Source organism: Poecilia latipinna, unplaced genomic scaffold (assembly GCF_001443285.1).
Source record: "Poecilia latipinna isolate Pla-1442-1.1 unplaced genomic scaffold, P_latipinna-1.0 Scaffold3238, whole genome shotgun sequence".
Lineage (NCBI taxonomy): Eukaryota > Metazoa > Chordata > Actinopteri > Cyprinodontiformes > Poeciliidae > Poecilia > Poecilia latipinna.
Genome location: NW_015115854.1, coordinates 34,706 through 49,525, shown reverse-complemented (window position 1 = coordinate 49,525; position 14,820 = coordinate 34,706). Strand labels below are relative to the sequence as shown.

The 14,820-nt window shown below is 41.8% G+C and overlaps 1 protein-coding gene across 1 annotated transcript in view; it reads right to left on the bottom strand.

The window, feature by feature from the left end:
- Nucleotides 1–1,421: 1,421 nt before the first annotated feature.
- The window catches only part of LOC106940469 (agrin-like), a gene marked incomplete at its 5' end in the record, with an annotated part of 44,271 nt that continues 30,872 nt past the window's right edge, over nt 1,422–14,820 (bottom strand). Inside the window, 2 exons of the mRNA XM_015023233.1 lie at nt 1,422–5,381; nt 8,707–9,078. Of these exons, the coding sequence (XP_014878719.1) occupies nt 5,140–5,381; nt 8,707–9,078 (614 nt within the window). The remainder of the gene's footprint in view (nt 5,382–8,706; nt 9,079–14,820) is intronic.

Genomic DNA, 14,820 nt, shown 5'->3' with positions numbered 1-14,820 from the left:
AAGCCATTTGTTTGTTAAATACTTAATGAAACATATTTACCGTGTTTGATGTTTGTTGTAAATGACGTATACTCACAAAGAACGAGGTAATTAGTCCAATTATTGAACGTTCAGAAACTACAGCGGCTGTGAAGAGCCAAGACAAAGGTAAACAAAGGTAAAACAACCCAAACAGGTGATCAACTCTAAACCACTCGCACCTTTTTACTCTCCGTTTCTCTCTTTGTCGTTTAGCACACCCGTTGCCGTGGCAACCGCTTGCTCCTCGAGCCGAGCACTGATTACGTTAAAAACATAACATTCACTCCATTACGATATCAGGTTTTCAGGCTTGATATTTATTTTGAGATTATTAATAAGCCTCCCTGAACACAGCGGTGGTTGATTAGTTAATTTAATCTCCTGTTCTGTTCGTTATTTTGGTAATGGAACCGAAACACACAGAATTACTTAACACCTTGTTGAAACAATAATTACTGAGATTATTATTGTTGTTGGGTCATTAATTTGAAAACGTTTTGTTGACTTTTTATTGTTGTTCTTTAATAAAGTTACTAACGTTTTGATAAGGAGCCAGAGGAGGACGTGCTGGTTTCAGCCTCCTGGCGGCGTTTAGTTCGTCACCTAACGCTGATCGACTCAAAACCTTCCGCTATTGACATATTGCAGGCCTGCTCTAACAAAGAACAGTTCAGAAACAATATGAAATGGGGGGAGGGGGAGCTATTTATTAACTGATTAAGCCGTGTTTTGGATTGTCTTGAAAAACTAATCAGTTACGGCTGCACAGTGAACCCGTTAATTTTTTACAGCAGACAGCCGCTCCCCTCTCTTGCAGGTACTGCGTACCCCCGTTAAATCTTTTAGGGGTACGCAGTACCCTACCGCACCCCCTTACTTTCACCCCTGATTATAACCATATATTTCAATGTATTTTATTGGGTAAGTGTGAAGTGGAATCAACGTAATATATGGGTTTTCCAGTCTTTTACTGATTAAAAAAATAAAAAAGAGAATTAGTCTGACACCCTTTAACAGAGTACAGCGAACCAAAGTGCCGATAGAGGAACCAAATAAAGAGTAGCTTGGTATCAGTATAAATTCAGCTGTTCTGTTAATGTTGTTAATGAACAAACAGAGTCATGAAGCCCAATCAGCAGAGAGAAGCGTCTAACATCCCACAGAGGAATACGTAGCTACTTTTCAAATTAATATGAAAATGTTCTAATGTTTGACGACATGAGACCGCTCTAAAAAGCAGGACCATACTGCAAGGCATTCTGGGTAAATGCAACCAAAACAAAAGCGTGAGTCTAGTGTAAGAGGGAAAAATGGCTCGTTGTCTTTCCCAAAGAAAAAATAGAAATCCTACCACAGCTAAAATCTGACACTACTCCATATTTGTTGCTCGTTTTCTTTAGAGGCTTTTGTGTCGTTTCTTTGAGTAGTTCTTGGTGTAGCGCCCCCACAGGCGAGGAGGGAAACATGTTTTTTAATTGGTTTGGATGTTTGACATGGTGCAGTGTGAAAGTGAACCACACCAGCTGAAATGTAACAAATGTTGCAGTTTTCACCTCAATCCAACAGGGAGTACCAAACTATCAGATGTGAAAATGCCCTAAGAATCTATTGCAAAACTTCAACTGACTGATTAAGGCTAACTTATTCTGCAATCATTTTATTTTGTAGATGTGGAAAGCCTCAAAAGATTCAAAGTTTTCCTTTTCTCTTCACAACCGTTCCAGACTTCGTTCACATAAAACTCAAACAAAATCATTCAAGCTTGTGGCTGTAAGGAGACAAAATGGAGGGAAAGATTTCCATAGTTTACACTCTCCAAGGTCGACGAATGCCCAAAACGAGACTCTCAGTGTTGACTTCAGCATGTGATGTCTCAATAAAATGTGGAACAATAAATAATTAGTCCTTCTTCTTCTGTCACTGTAGCAGATATCAATAAACTAGACTGCTTGATGAGACAGCAGCCGAAGCATTGAGGGATGTGTCATTTCATTACTAATGAGGGGAAGATCACCCAAGGCTGTCTTACAGGGGAAAAAGATCCAGGCGTATTGATCAATCAATCACTCAGCCTGAATTTATTGGGAACACTTGAGCTGAATGAAGTATTGATCGCCGCTGCACCGTCTTTTGTTTGCCGAGATAAATATTTACAAGCTTTGGGATGATTTGTTGTAATGTTCATCTTCCAGCTAAAACCTGCTTTCACACAAAGTCAAAGGTCACTGAATTCCTCCCTCGCCTTTGTTTAGCTATAAATTCTGCAGCCGAAACAAACATGGAAGGTCGCGTCTTGAGATCATGTAAAGGCTATAAACTCTGCTGGTTTACTAGGAGGCTCTCAGACCTTCCGCACGCCAGAAATGCAACTCCTCACTCTAATTTGTGGCCTCGACTCTCGCAAGTTGTGACCTAGAGCTCCCTGGGGAGCCGAGAGAATCCCTCTTTTCACAATCCGTCAAATAACCCAGCACTGGGGACAGACTGAGGCGGGGAGCTGGAGGGAGTCAAAGGCTGGAGAGGCTTGCCTCTCTAGCCGAGTGGGGAAAAAGAAACCCTTTATCTTCATGAATGGGCTGTGGCAGAAAGCACTGATTGGTACAACGGCGCTGCTCGCCCTCTGGTAGTCTTGGCTCTCCCTGCGCTCAACTCCAAAGAGAAATGAGCTGATGCAAGAGTGGTTTGAGATTGACTCGGCTGAGGCTGAAAGAGCGAGAGGTGGCTCAGGGAGCCAATGGTGAAGGTAAAGTATCTGTGAGTAGCAAGGGATGAAGAAGAGCTGAATGAAAGGCAAAGCAGAAACACATGGAAGCCAAAATACAGGTCCGCATTAAATAAAGTGGAACCAAAATGTAACATTTGTCTGATTTCATGATGTGCATGGAATTGTACTATCATTTAGGCCCTATGAGAGAGATTTGAATAATTGTTTTTCTCTAGGTGCAGAAGATTGTGTTTACTGTGGATTTCCTCTCATCCAAACAGGCAGAGAGTTAAGAGCTCAATGTCGATCCCTCTCCATTCATATCATCTCAGCGACCAGCAAAAACTGAGCATATGAAATTACAAGCTCATGTCCTTTCCTTTTTTAAATAAGAAAATTAACCTGTTGTTACGTTCCTTAGTGAATGCTCTATCATTTGTAGCAAAGGAAGCATCTGCAGCGAAAAAATACTTTTAACATCAACATGTCAAGAGTTCAGCTTTCTGCTTGGGTTAACATCAGTGTAGTGGAGAGATGATCTACTCTTTGGATTAACTGGTTAATAATTGGATAGCAAAAGGTGCTTAATAGGATTTTTTTTTTTTTTTACATAATTTGAACCAGGTGAAGATAAACTTTGCCACTAAAAGAGTTATGGGTAGAACTCTTGACAGTTTTGGCTGAATCATTGCTGAGGATGTATTGTTCTTTCAGCAAAATTGATTCTCTTAGTTTGTATAGTCCAGTTAATCGTTCATTGGTTACTAAATTACTAGACAATTATTTCAATAATCAGTTAATCATAATGAATCTGAATAAGCTCTCTCAGAGAGTGCAGGTTAGGGTCGTGTGTTTGATCCCAAACAGACAAACCAGCAGGTTAACATGAGGCTTCTGCTCTGGCCTGACCTCAAACCTGTTCAATGTGCTGACTGGAAACATGTTCAACATATGAGTAAAAACCAACCAATTTAAATTAATTAACAATGTCAGACAAGAACAGACGGAACAATCCCTCAAATCTGCAGTAAATTCAAACTGGTACAACTCATTAAAACTATTTGTTAAATCATCACCAGGAAATAAAAGCCACTGAAATGCATCACTGAAAATGAAAACATCATGATGGGCAGATGTAAACATGTTTATAACAAACAAAGCTTCATTAAGACCAACAACATCTCCAACCAGCTGTCAATTAGAATTTAATCTATAGAAATCAGAGGATTTAAAATGTGCAGAGTCAAAACAGACCACCTGTTCTCTCTGTTAGAAGCAGATGGAGTAGCAAAAAAATCCTTTCACTCAACATGCAAAACGTTTGTTTTTATAAAAACAAAATATAAGAAGGACCTCTGCTAACCCACAGACCGTCTCCCCCTCCTGGCAGTGGCAGGAATTCCCCAGACCCAGCCAGCATTGAGCCAGGTTTGCCCTTGATGTGATTTGCTTCATTTTATTGATCATACGCTCTTCTCTTAACGCCAGGCCGTTTTTCTATTTTATTTGGAGCATCGCAAACTGAAGGTCACGCTGCACACACATGCTCAACATTCATCAGTGTTTGGTCAATTCTTCATCAGCTGTGGCAAAATAAGCAACACTCAGCAGCACTCATGGAGTTAGAGAGGGGCAACAATCTCCTTTAATCTGATTAAATCATTTAAATGTCAGCCAGCTGCAGCAGACATGAACTATGAACCAAAGGCATGTTCAAGAACATCTCACTTCATTACAATACCAATAAACTGTCTCAGTGATTCAGTTTAAAACAGATTCATTCCACACATGACGATATTCAATTTATCAGAAAAATCTTGCATATTACTGATTAAAAGAAAAAATTATTTTATCAGAGAAACATTGAGTTTCAGCCTCACAATCATGGAGAAGACTGCTGGTCCTCCACAAGGAGGAGAAGACAACAAAGCTAATTGTTTAAGACGCTTTCTGTTCACAGACTTCTGTATGTAAAAATAACAACGAAAAGTTGAGTGAAAGGAAAAGCGTAAGCAAGGGATGTGAAGCAAAGTTCAATAAAGGGGCAGAATCATATATGTTTTCCAAATAGTTCCATTTTATAGCACAATCGACTAATTATGCTCGCTGCTGCATATATCAAACATAGCTTAATCTGATTTAGCAAATTGACATCTTGAAATTGTGCGTCTGTGTCTTTAAGAAGCTCCTGCTCTTTTTGATGCTCTGCCTTCACACAACATCTCTGTACTAAACCTCCGCACCTGAAATGTTTGGCCTGATGAGCTCCGCCGTTCCTCCAGGCATTTGATTGGTGAATTTGGGGTTTTCAGGTTAACAGGAATACATGGATGAACTAAATTAATCTGTGTTTAATGACTGTGTGTAATGGAAGCTACAGTTTCTGAACAGACTTACAGAAATTGATTTTTCAACTATCTTCTAATCTGTTGAGATGCTTCAATAAAGACAGTTAAAACAGAGCAGAGACAGACAGCAGGTCTGAGGTTAGAGGAAGTGCTCTTCTTCAGGGCGCTGCATGTCGACTTACGGGGGCAGTTGGCGCCCTCTGGGGTGCTGGACGGGGTCTTTCCATCGGGACAGCAGCCGAACTCTGTGTTGTCACAGGAGGACCTCTCCTCGGCAGTGGCAGCAGCAGAACCTGCCACTGGCGAACCTGCAGGTGACACAAAGTCCTAATAAAAAATTCATTCAACTTTAGCAAAAAATCATGAATATAAATCATTCTTTTTCCAAGAAGCTTGAAACTAGAACCTAAAAGATGTGTGCTGTTTTTGTTTTGCTGAGTTCCTCCTGCTCCTCCAGGTGTTTGTGCCTTTTTGTCTCTGTCTGCTGACCAACGATTGAGCACTGAAAGAGGCATCTGTCAGGGGTGATTATATGGCATTTCATGGGCTCTGATTTTACAGCTGGAACTCATTTTGTCAGGCAGAAAACCCTTAATGGGCACTGTTACCAGTCATGTCACACACGGAGCGCTTTAAATGATAGGGGAGTGTGATAACTGCTGACTGGCTGGCAGTTCCCCTCAAGGCGTCCCAGAAAAATCAAAAAGAAGAAAAAAACCTTACAGTGTCCTGTTACTGCTACTGCCACTGTATATCTGGCAATCAGGAGACATTAAGGACATAAAAGCGATCAGACTTTCTCTACCCCAGGACTGAAACGCCGTACACTATGACCCGGTCTTGGCCGAAGCAGAGCGGTTTACGGCCTCGCAGGGATTAGAAATGATCGCAGGCAGAAAAGGCTTGCGGCTAAACAAGCCGTAAAGACATCAAGGGGCAGGGACATCCTACTCAATGTCTCACGGCCAAGGGACGCGAGAGGGAGGAAGAAGGGTTATTGGGCACATGTTGGAGTGTGGTCTGCAGATTTACAGAGCATGAAGAAGAGGAGAAACAGAGCAGGAGAGCAAGGCCACTCTGAGTCCTGCAGGAGCAGAGCTGGACGTGAACACACAGATACAGACAGATAGGAGTCAGAAAAAAAAAACAGAAACACATTTCTGACTGACTTTAAATTCACATACATGCAAATTGAACAAGACAAGAATCAGAGACAGAAAAATAAACAGGACAAAACACAAGAGACCAGACTTGTCTACCTGTTAGCATGTGTTAAAATCACATTTGTTCACACTAACCTTCAAAAAGTATTCAGACAAACTGAACTTTTCAGATTTGACTCATTATAACTGACATATTTTACTGGGATTTTATGCAGCAGTGCAACACAAGGCAGCACATAATTATGAAGTGGAAGGAAAATAATGGATGACTTTCTTTTTTAACAGATAGGAGAAGAATCAAAACAAACCTGGAGTTTTGTTTTGATTCTTTCAAGCATGTCTGAGAAATCCTTTAATCTCCATGACAACCACTCAGCTGTGCAAAACGCCTGGGTGGACCTAGCTCCACCACTCAGGTCCTTCAGACTAGCCAGCATCAATTAGTAAACATCTGCTGAGCTCAGTATAGGAGCTGAGAAACACTGGTTAAAACATTAAAGGGTTAATAGAGCCATGTTGGGATGACTGTATCAAGGCGGAGCTTCAGAAAGGGCAGGAGTGTCTTAAAGAGACAGAGGTCCAATTTCAAGGTGTCAAATTACAAAGTAAAATTTCTTTTAAGTCATATTTGATATAGCATTTTCATAACTACTGAAAGTGAGTTGATTGTGCTCTAAAATGATCCTATGTGGCTGAAAAACATAATACTGCACCTTTAACAATATTAGTTTCTGTCTTCAGAAGTGACCTGTCACCTGTCAGATGTTGGTCAGAGAAAGGTCAGGGGTCAGGGGGGAAATCCTCAGCTCTGGTCAACAAACATGAGGGAACCAGGACAAGAAAAACTATTGTTCAAAGAAAGTCATAAAAACATCTGTTTCTTCTTTATAGTTTGGTTTTGGACTGCTAAGTTGGTAGGAAAAAAAAAAATATATATATAAAGTGTATTGGTTTCAGCCTGAAAACACATAAAATAAATCAAAGCAAAATAAAACTCTAGATGCCATTGTTTCGTTCTGCTGCAGCAAAAAATGAGATGAAAGCCTATTTTTTACTTTATATAGTAACAAAGCTCTGCTCAGTTCCGTTAGATCACTGAACAAAGTTATTAGGAGCCACTGAAAGGTCACAGGTCACAGTCTGATGAACTAGGTTGACGTTTCAGTCTCTAGATACACAGAATAATGGAAACATACAGCCAACCACTAAAACAGTTACAGCAGATTCTATTTTAAAATGTTCCTTTCACTTCAGTTATTTGGAGTTTTTTTACATCACAGAAATAGAAAAATCCCCATGCAGTTTGAAGTTGTAAAATTTAAAAACTTCAACAAGTATGATTACTTTTGCAAGGCACTATAAATACATATGCATACGGTCAGATGAAATAACTTAGAATATGCTTTCAGGTGAGGCCCGTTGGTCAGATTAAAAGTACTTGTGAAAATAACAACCTTTAAGCAGGTGTTAAACATACTTTTCATTGAGACCGTATTTCTGAATGAAATGCTTTGTAAATGGTTTGATGTGACATTCTGAATGTAAAAGTAATTTTTCATTATCTGTAAGTGGAAAATCATCATAATTAACATAAAGGAGCCTTTCAAACATCCATCTGTGTGGAATTAATCTACAAAATGTTTCACTTGGTAAAGTATCTGGATTTGCATGATATTCTAACGTATAGCCTGAGCTGCAGAGCCACTGAACACACGCTGTGCCTCACAGCAGCTCCCTGCTCTCTGCTCAGCCTCTGGTCAACAGGCATAGAGGAAGCACAGTGCCGCTCCATCAGGCCTATCCTATCACTGCAAGCCGCCAAGCCATGCTGATGGACGGATGAGACCCAACATCAGGAAAGAATAAAAGAAGAAAGAAGGTCTAATTGGAAAGCCTGGGCTGGAAAAGCAGCAGCTGGGTGTTACAGTCAGGAGGCACAAAGACTCCTGACTAGTCATGTGACAAGGAGCAATGGTGCTGCAAGCGCTCGCAGCTGGACCTTGGAGTGACATCAGTCTGTCGGGTCAGGCTCCAGAGATCCACAGACTCGGCCCAGAGGTCTCTTCTATCTGTGGTGCTGGGAGTGTATTTTACAGAGCCTGGTTTTACTCTGTGAAGCTGCTGAGGGGGGGAAGGAGGGGAAACAGACAGCTACAGTGAACCATACAAATACTTTCTGTTTCTGTCTGAAATGGAGATATATGTCTTTTGCAAGTGAAAAAAGACAGTAATAGCAATGTGAAGATTTTTTCTTCTCATCTGGCTTTTAAGTGTTTTCTCCAGCAAAATCTATTTGCATACAATTACACAAGCCTTGCTTCCTATTTTTAGTTTCTAATTAACAGATGATGGTATGAATGCGTTATGATGTCAGCTAATGATTGATTCAGAATTTTTCCAAACCCTGCAGATAAACCCAACCTCGCACCTAACATGATTATGGAGAATGAAGTGAAAAGCAGTGATTTACCGCCAGAATCGTCTGAACCGCTGGCCTCCGACTGGACGCCACTACCAACATCCTCATCCCGTCCGTCCTCCTCTTCTTCTTCGTCACCACTCGGGTCGCCGCTGCCCGAGCCCTCCAGGGGGCCCAGCGTGCTGGCAGCAGACGGCTGGATGCGATTGGATGGAACGTGACCAGGGGTGGAGGTGGAAAGGACGGCGGTGGTGTCGGGGGTCTCCATGGACGCTGGCTGGGCCGTCATTGGAGGCGGGATGGCATACACCATGTTAGAGATGAAGGGGTCGGGGGTGGTAGTGATGACGGCCGTTGAGGCTGGGCTGAGGGTGGTGGGCAGAGGGTTGGGGGTGGGTCGGTCTGCCGGGTCAGAGATGCTTTCTGGTGAAGGGAAGGGGAAGAAGCAAGGAATGGATGAATGGCTGAGCAAAGATGGAAATGTTTGATTTTGCTTCACTTTTAATAAAACCTTAAAGAGACCGGATGAAGGTCTCTGTCTTCTAGTGAGGCTTACCAATAAAACCACATGCACACACATGCACACGCACACACACACACACACACACACACCCACACAAACACCTCGCAACAATGGATGAATGTTTACCTCTCAGCTCAGTCTTGCAACACCTGGAGTTTGTTTCACTTAAATAATTTTATTAGATTTCCAATCAACTTTCCTTGCAGCAGAAAACTATTCCCACAGAATTCTGCCATGTTTTATCAAGGTAAAGGTTATTCAGGGTGACACCATCAGTGGTCGGCACTGCTAGCTCAGACATTAGTTGTGCTAAAAGTTTATAAAACTAGATTAGAACTTAGACTTTATACTTGAAATTGTATTTATGCAAAGCTAGGTGTGCTAAATGTTTTCAAAGTTAGCTAGAATGCTAAATGAAAATTAGCTAAGCTATTAGCACATAAGCAGTAAGCTACTGCTGATACACCATAGAGCTAAATTCAACCATGTTGACACCCAAAACCTCCACAAATCAAAATTTATTCAAGTGAAAGTTTATAAAACAGCTAAATAAATTAGCTTCTGATTTCTTCTGGAAATAATAATTTAGGGGAAGCTAAATGTTTTCAAAGTTAGCAAACATGCTCAACAAAAAATTAATCCAAGTGTGAGCCCACCACTGCTTTCCACCCATACTTTTTGTTGATCATTATTTGTTAGTGTATAGTCTTAGGTGATACATTATATTTTGTAGTTGTGACAAAATGTGAAAAAAATCCAGGATGTTTGCAAGGCAACACACATCTGAGGGATACAGACTGAACTACATGAGTTTAGTTTCTCCAGCTCTCAAATATGCTATTCCTGTATTTATGCTTGTGTAGGTAGGCAGAAGACCTACATGCAGCATCATGTGCAAGCCTATGAATTATATATCCAAATTCAAATGCTGCCCTGCAGTAGCAAAGCTTTAATCACCAACAGCCAGTACCTCCGGTGATGAATGATTGATAGAAATGGGGCAAAAAAGCCGGCTTTGCTCTGACTTCAAAGATGGTAGGCTGCTGCTCACTGAGAGCTCAAGCCGCCATCAACGGCACTGCTATCGCGCCGCTGTCAACAACACATGCACCCAAACAAACACGTATGCAATGCTTTAAAAGAAAAAAACAAAAAAAATACAACTCCATATGAGGAGGAAGAGGAAAACCTCTGTGTAAAGAGACCATCATTACCAATGCAAAAAAGCTCTGGTGCAGAAGGGCAAACTGTCTGCGATGAAAGAACGATAAATAGAACAAAAACTCTTGAAGGTGACGAGCAGGCAGACGCCGTGCTCAGGAAAGGAGTGACAACATTGTCATTTTTCTACTTCACATCCCGGGAGAGTAGAAGTGTCTTAGCAAGAGGATGGGAGAAAACCAGCTCCGTAGATTTCCACCTCATTAGGATTCGCCTAACACTACAGTATGTGTAAGACTTAATTACAGCGCTACAATCACAGAGTTGATCGGCAATTATTTACCGAGGTGTGAAATGTGATACCTACAGAGACAGCAGAATGCCTCAGAGTGACGGCTTTAAGAGCTGCACAGATAACTGCTGGTGGGAGAGATTCAGAGTGCGGTTCAAAGAGCGTTGATGCTATCGCCAAGAAAGATGGCATGGAGTGCCTTTCCCCTCGGCTACACCTGTCAGTCAGGTGCTCAGCGTCGAGGGGCTGCATGGATCCAGAGGAAAATGTTTGTGGAATATAAGCAGCGAACTTCATGATGTGGGATAAGCAGAGATAAGCACATGTTTGAAAGATCCCAGAAGTCTCAGCAGATACATCAGATTTACCAGTCCTTTTAGCTGTTTCTGCTGCTTTGCTTCCTCTGGGAAGAACAATGGATGGTAATGTTAGAGGGCGGAGAGAAGGAAACAGAACCACTGTGTTCTCAGCATGCTTTCTACCATATTATTACTGAAAGGTGGTTATTAAGATTTTCACAATGTCAGGAGACAAGAAACCCACAAAGGAAAGTTGGACAACCTCTAGACCAGGGGTCACCAACTCCAGTCCTCCAGGGCTACCATCCTGTAACTTTTAGATGCGTCTCTGCTCAAACACACCTGGATCAAATAATCTGCTCGTTTCCAGCTTATTGCAGAGAGGAATGAATGCTGGTGAGGGAATTCAGACATTTTGGAGCAGAGGTGAATCTAAAAGTTTTTAGGATGGTAGCCCTGGAGGACTGGAGTTGGTGACCCCTGACCTAGACGGCTTAAATCAGACAACAAAAAGGGCTAAAAAAAAGTAGCAGTAGCAGGTGAAAAGCCAGAACAGAAAAAGGGTTTGAACAACGTGAGATAAACTCCCAACATGAAGGAAGGATGGAGGAATCAGCAGAGCCCTGACTAACACGCAACATGAGGGCTGTAAGCAGCATATGTCCGAAGCTCCTGCCAATGCTCCGCAAACCTACAGGTGATATCGACAGATGGGAGAGGCGGGGCCGATGGCAACCCACTGATCGTCTTCTTCCAGCAGTGATTTGCTCATCGGTGCAAATGCCTCCCCACTGGAGGCTGCTGCTGTGGCTGCTACTCAATTTTACAGGATTTCTGAGACACCTCAGAGTTTTGGATGAATTAAATATGAATACCACTGGATTTGTATTTTAATTTGATACGAAAACATCATTTGTTTCATTTCAGCTTAAACAATTGTTTGCCATAACACAACCTAATAAGGTTTTCACGTCACTGTGGTGGAATTTTTTCTTGTTAGCAGAATTGCTTTAATTCAGCCTCCACTGAGGATTTTTTGATTATTTAACTGAAGATCTGTAGGACTTTAGGTTTTTGTTCAACTTCCTCAATGTGCTTTTGGATTATTTTTTGTAGATAGGCCACTCCAGGATTCTGTGTTTTTCTGACTCTAAGCTCTCCAGACTGATGGATGCCTGTGACTTTGTTTCTCATCTGCTTTTGGATTCTGATCGAGGCAGGAAGTGCTGCTTTGTGAGGTCTCTCAGCCTACTTCATGCTGCCAGACAGGGTCTGTTTAAATGATTTCCATATGTCTGGCACCAAAGAGACTGTAAATGTATCACGATGTAAGGATCTCATATCAGTCGATAATTGTTGATTAGTTTTTGTTTTAAATATCGATGACTTTTCCTGTTTTATTCAGTTTTCACTCCACATCATTGTTGTTGATTTCTAATCAGTTGTGAGGCTCGGTGTGAAAACATGAAACTGCTGCTGCGCAAGTTACTCAGCAGGTTGTTGCTAGGCAAGCAGAGTGAATAAGTTGATGCTACCAACCTTTTTTAGGCTTTTCCTCTGCCTACATCTCCCAGAATGGTGGAAAAACTCTATCAAACGTATTATCTATTAATATTGATCACCTATGTATTGTTATTGACTTATTGTCCAGCCCTACCTGGGAGTAATTAATAAAATGAAATGTGGTTGGTCTCAATTCTTTCTTGATATAACAAGGCAGGGCAAGTATACCTTCACATGAGACCAAGTCAATTTTAAAATAAATGTATCTATAATAAATTGATGAAATTATAATTTGAGAACTGCATTTTGAATTTAGGTTGTACTCTGAGGTTTCCAGTACCCTCTTCCCCAGGGCTGCTTTTGGACTACAGAGGCTAGTTCTCTGCAGTCCAAACATTTTAACATTGTAACATTTTACTTACAACATTTTAGCGTTTTATTTTACACCAGTGACTCCAGTGACACGGTGTAGCGATGTAAGAGGTTCAATATCTGCGGGTGTTTAGGCTCTTTGGCTCTGTGCTAGGCCTCAGAGCAGCTTGTTGAGCATTAGTGCACCACGGCGCCGCACATCTGGAAGTGGTGTAGGGAAACAGTAGATAGGGAAAGCGGGCGACGCTGCAGTGTGGAAATGGGCGGAGCAAAATGCTAATTCGCACCCAGCCACACGTGAAATGAGCTGCAGAGCCGACAGCAGCAACCTGCGGTGCAACCGCTTCCCAGGGAAGACATGAACAGATCCTCTGCTCCTCACCATCTCCTCAGGGCTGGATCGAGGAAAACAGCACGCTGACGGCGGTGCTCTCTGTGCCGCTATGCTAGGTGAGAGATTACACACAACCCACATCTCCATTGCCAGGCAACAGAGGAATCAGAAACCAGATTGGATTTTGGCTCCTATCACAGCTGAACCCACCCATGGCACTGGATGTGTAATTACCAGATGTTCTGGGACTTATCAAAGCCTGGTCTGTTTCTCTTTTTTCTCTGTGCTCCCAAACCTCCAGCCTGTCCTAGACCACCATGACATCCTCACCTCCACTGGATACGGTCTGGTGAAAAAGCCATCTCTGACACTTTTGGGTCACTTGGTCTGTGCCCTACAGTGATGAGGTGAATGAACATTTTTCCCCCATAAAGCATTCACACACCTGGCAGGCACACAGCTGGCTGCGTTTCTTTTCTAGATTCCTGTTAAGATCCCAGCTGGCAGCTGCGCCACATCTTCACTCTGCATGCAAACTGCAGCCTTGGCGCCATCCCAGCGCCCTTTACAGCAACCCAAACAATGTCCATCAACATCTGGACTGAAGAGAGCAGGAGCTACCCCCCTCCCCCCTTGCCCCTCCACCCCACTGCCACCCTACACATGTTTTTCTACATTTTCAATCACACTCTGACAAAGATTTGGCAGAACGAAGCCAGAGGATTCCCAGCCACAGTTTTACAGGAATTCATGTGTTATAGCTGGGCCTGTTGCAATAAGTCATTCATCAATTAATCACAATATAAACTAACAGCAGATCAATATTGTTCTATACAAATTTAGTTTATTAGACGGTGAGAGCTTGAAGCTCGAGAGCACAAGCTTCCATTATTATGCCTTTACCTTGATTTGAAAACGGTTTCCAATAACAGTATTATCATTTATTGCAATTTCTGGGACAATTTACCGTCAAGTAACATTTATGGTAACAGGCTTAGCTGAAACACAGAAAATGTATTATAGTCCAAAGTCTGGCCACTTTATAAGGTACACCTTTCTAGTGCTGGATTGGAGCCTCAGCTGTGTTGATTTTTTTGGATCCTCTTTAATATTTAAAGCTGCCTTAGTTCTTCACAGCATAGATTTAGAAACGTGTCAAACACTGGTCACATGCTAATTCTACCTGACCTAAAACAAGAACGGTTTGGTCTGATTTAACTTCAGACAGTGAAGTTAAATCAGACAGTGTGTCTGTCTTTTTATTAGGTGTATGAAAATATTTGGTTTCAACTTTCAACATCATCACTTCATGATAAAATGGTGTAGTTTGAATATCAAGCACTTTTCAAGACTTGATTTGGAAACCCAGAACTTTCCAAACCTTGAAAATACCCAATTGAAATTCAAGCATTTTCAAGGATTTCAACTGAACCCCGAAAATATAGCACAAAACACTGAAAGGCAGGATGGATTCTGGGAAACGTCTGCATCACAGCATCGCTCTAAGATGAGCATTCAGCAGCAAAAACTAAACCATCCAGTTTCAACATCCCATGACATTTCAGCCTGTGATTACAGACAATAAGATGCTGTCACACCTTACTGCATCACTAGACCAGAAGCTGCAAATCAGATGGCAACTAAACCCAGACAAACATTCTGCTAAATACACAGCCAGTCT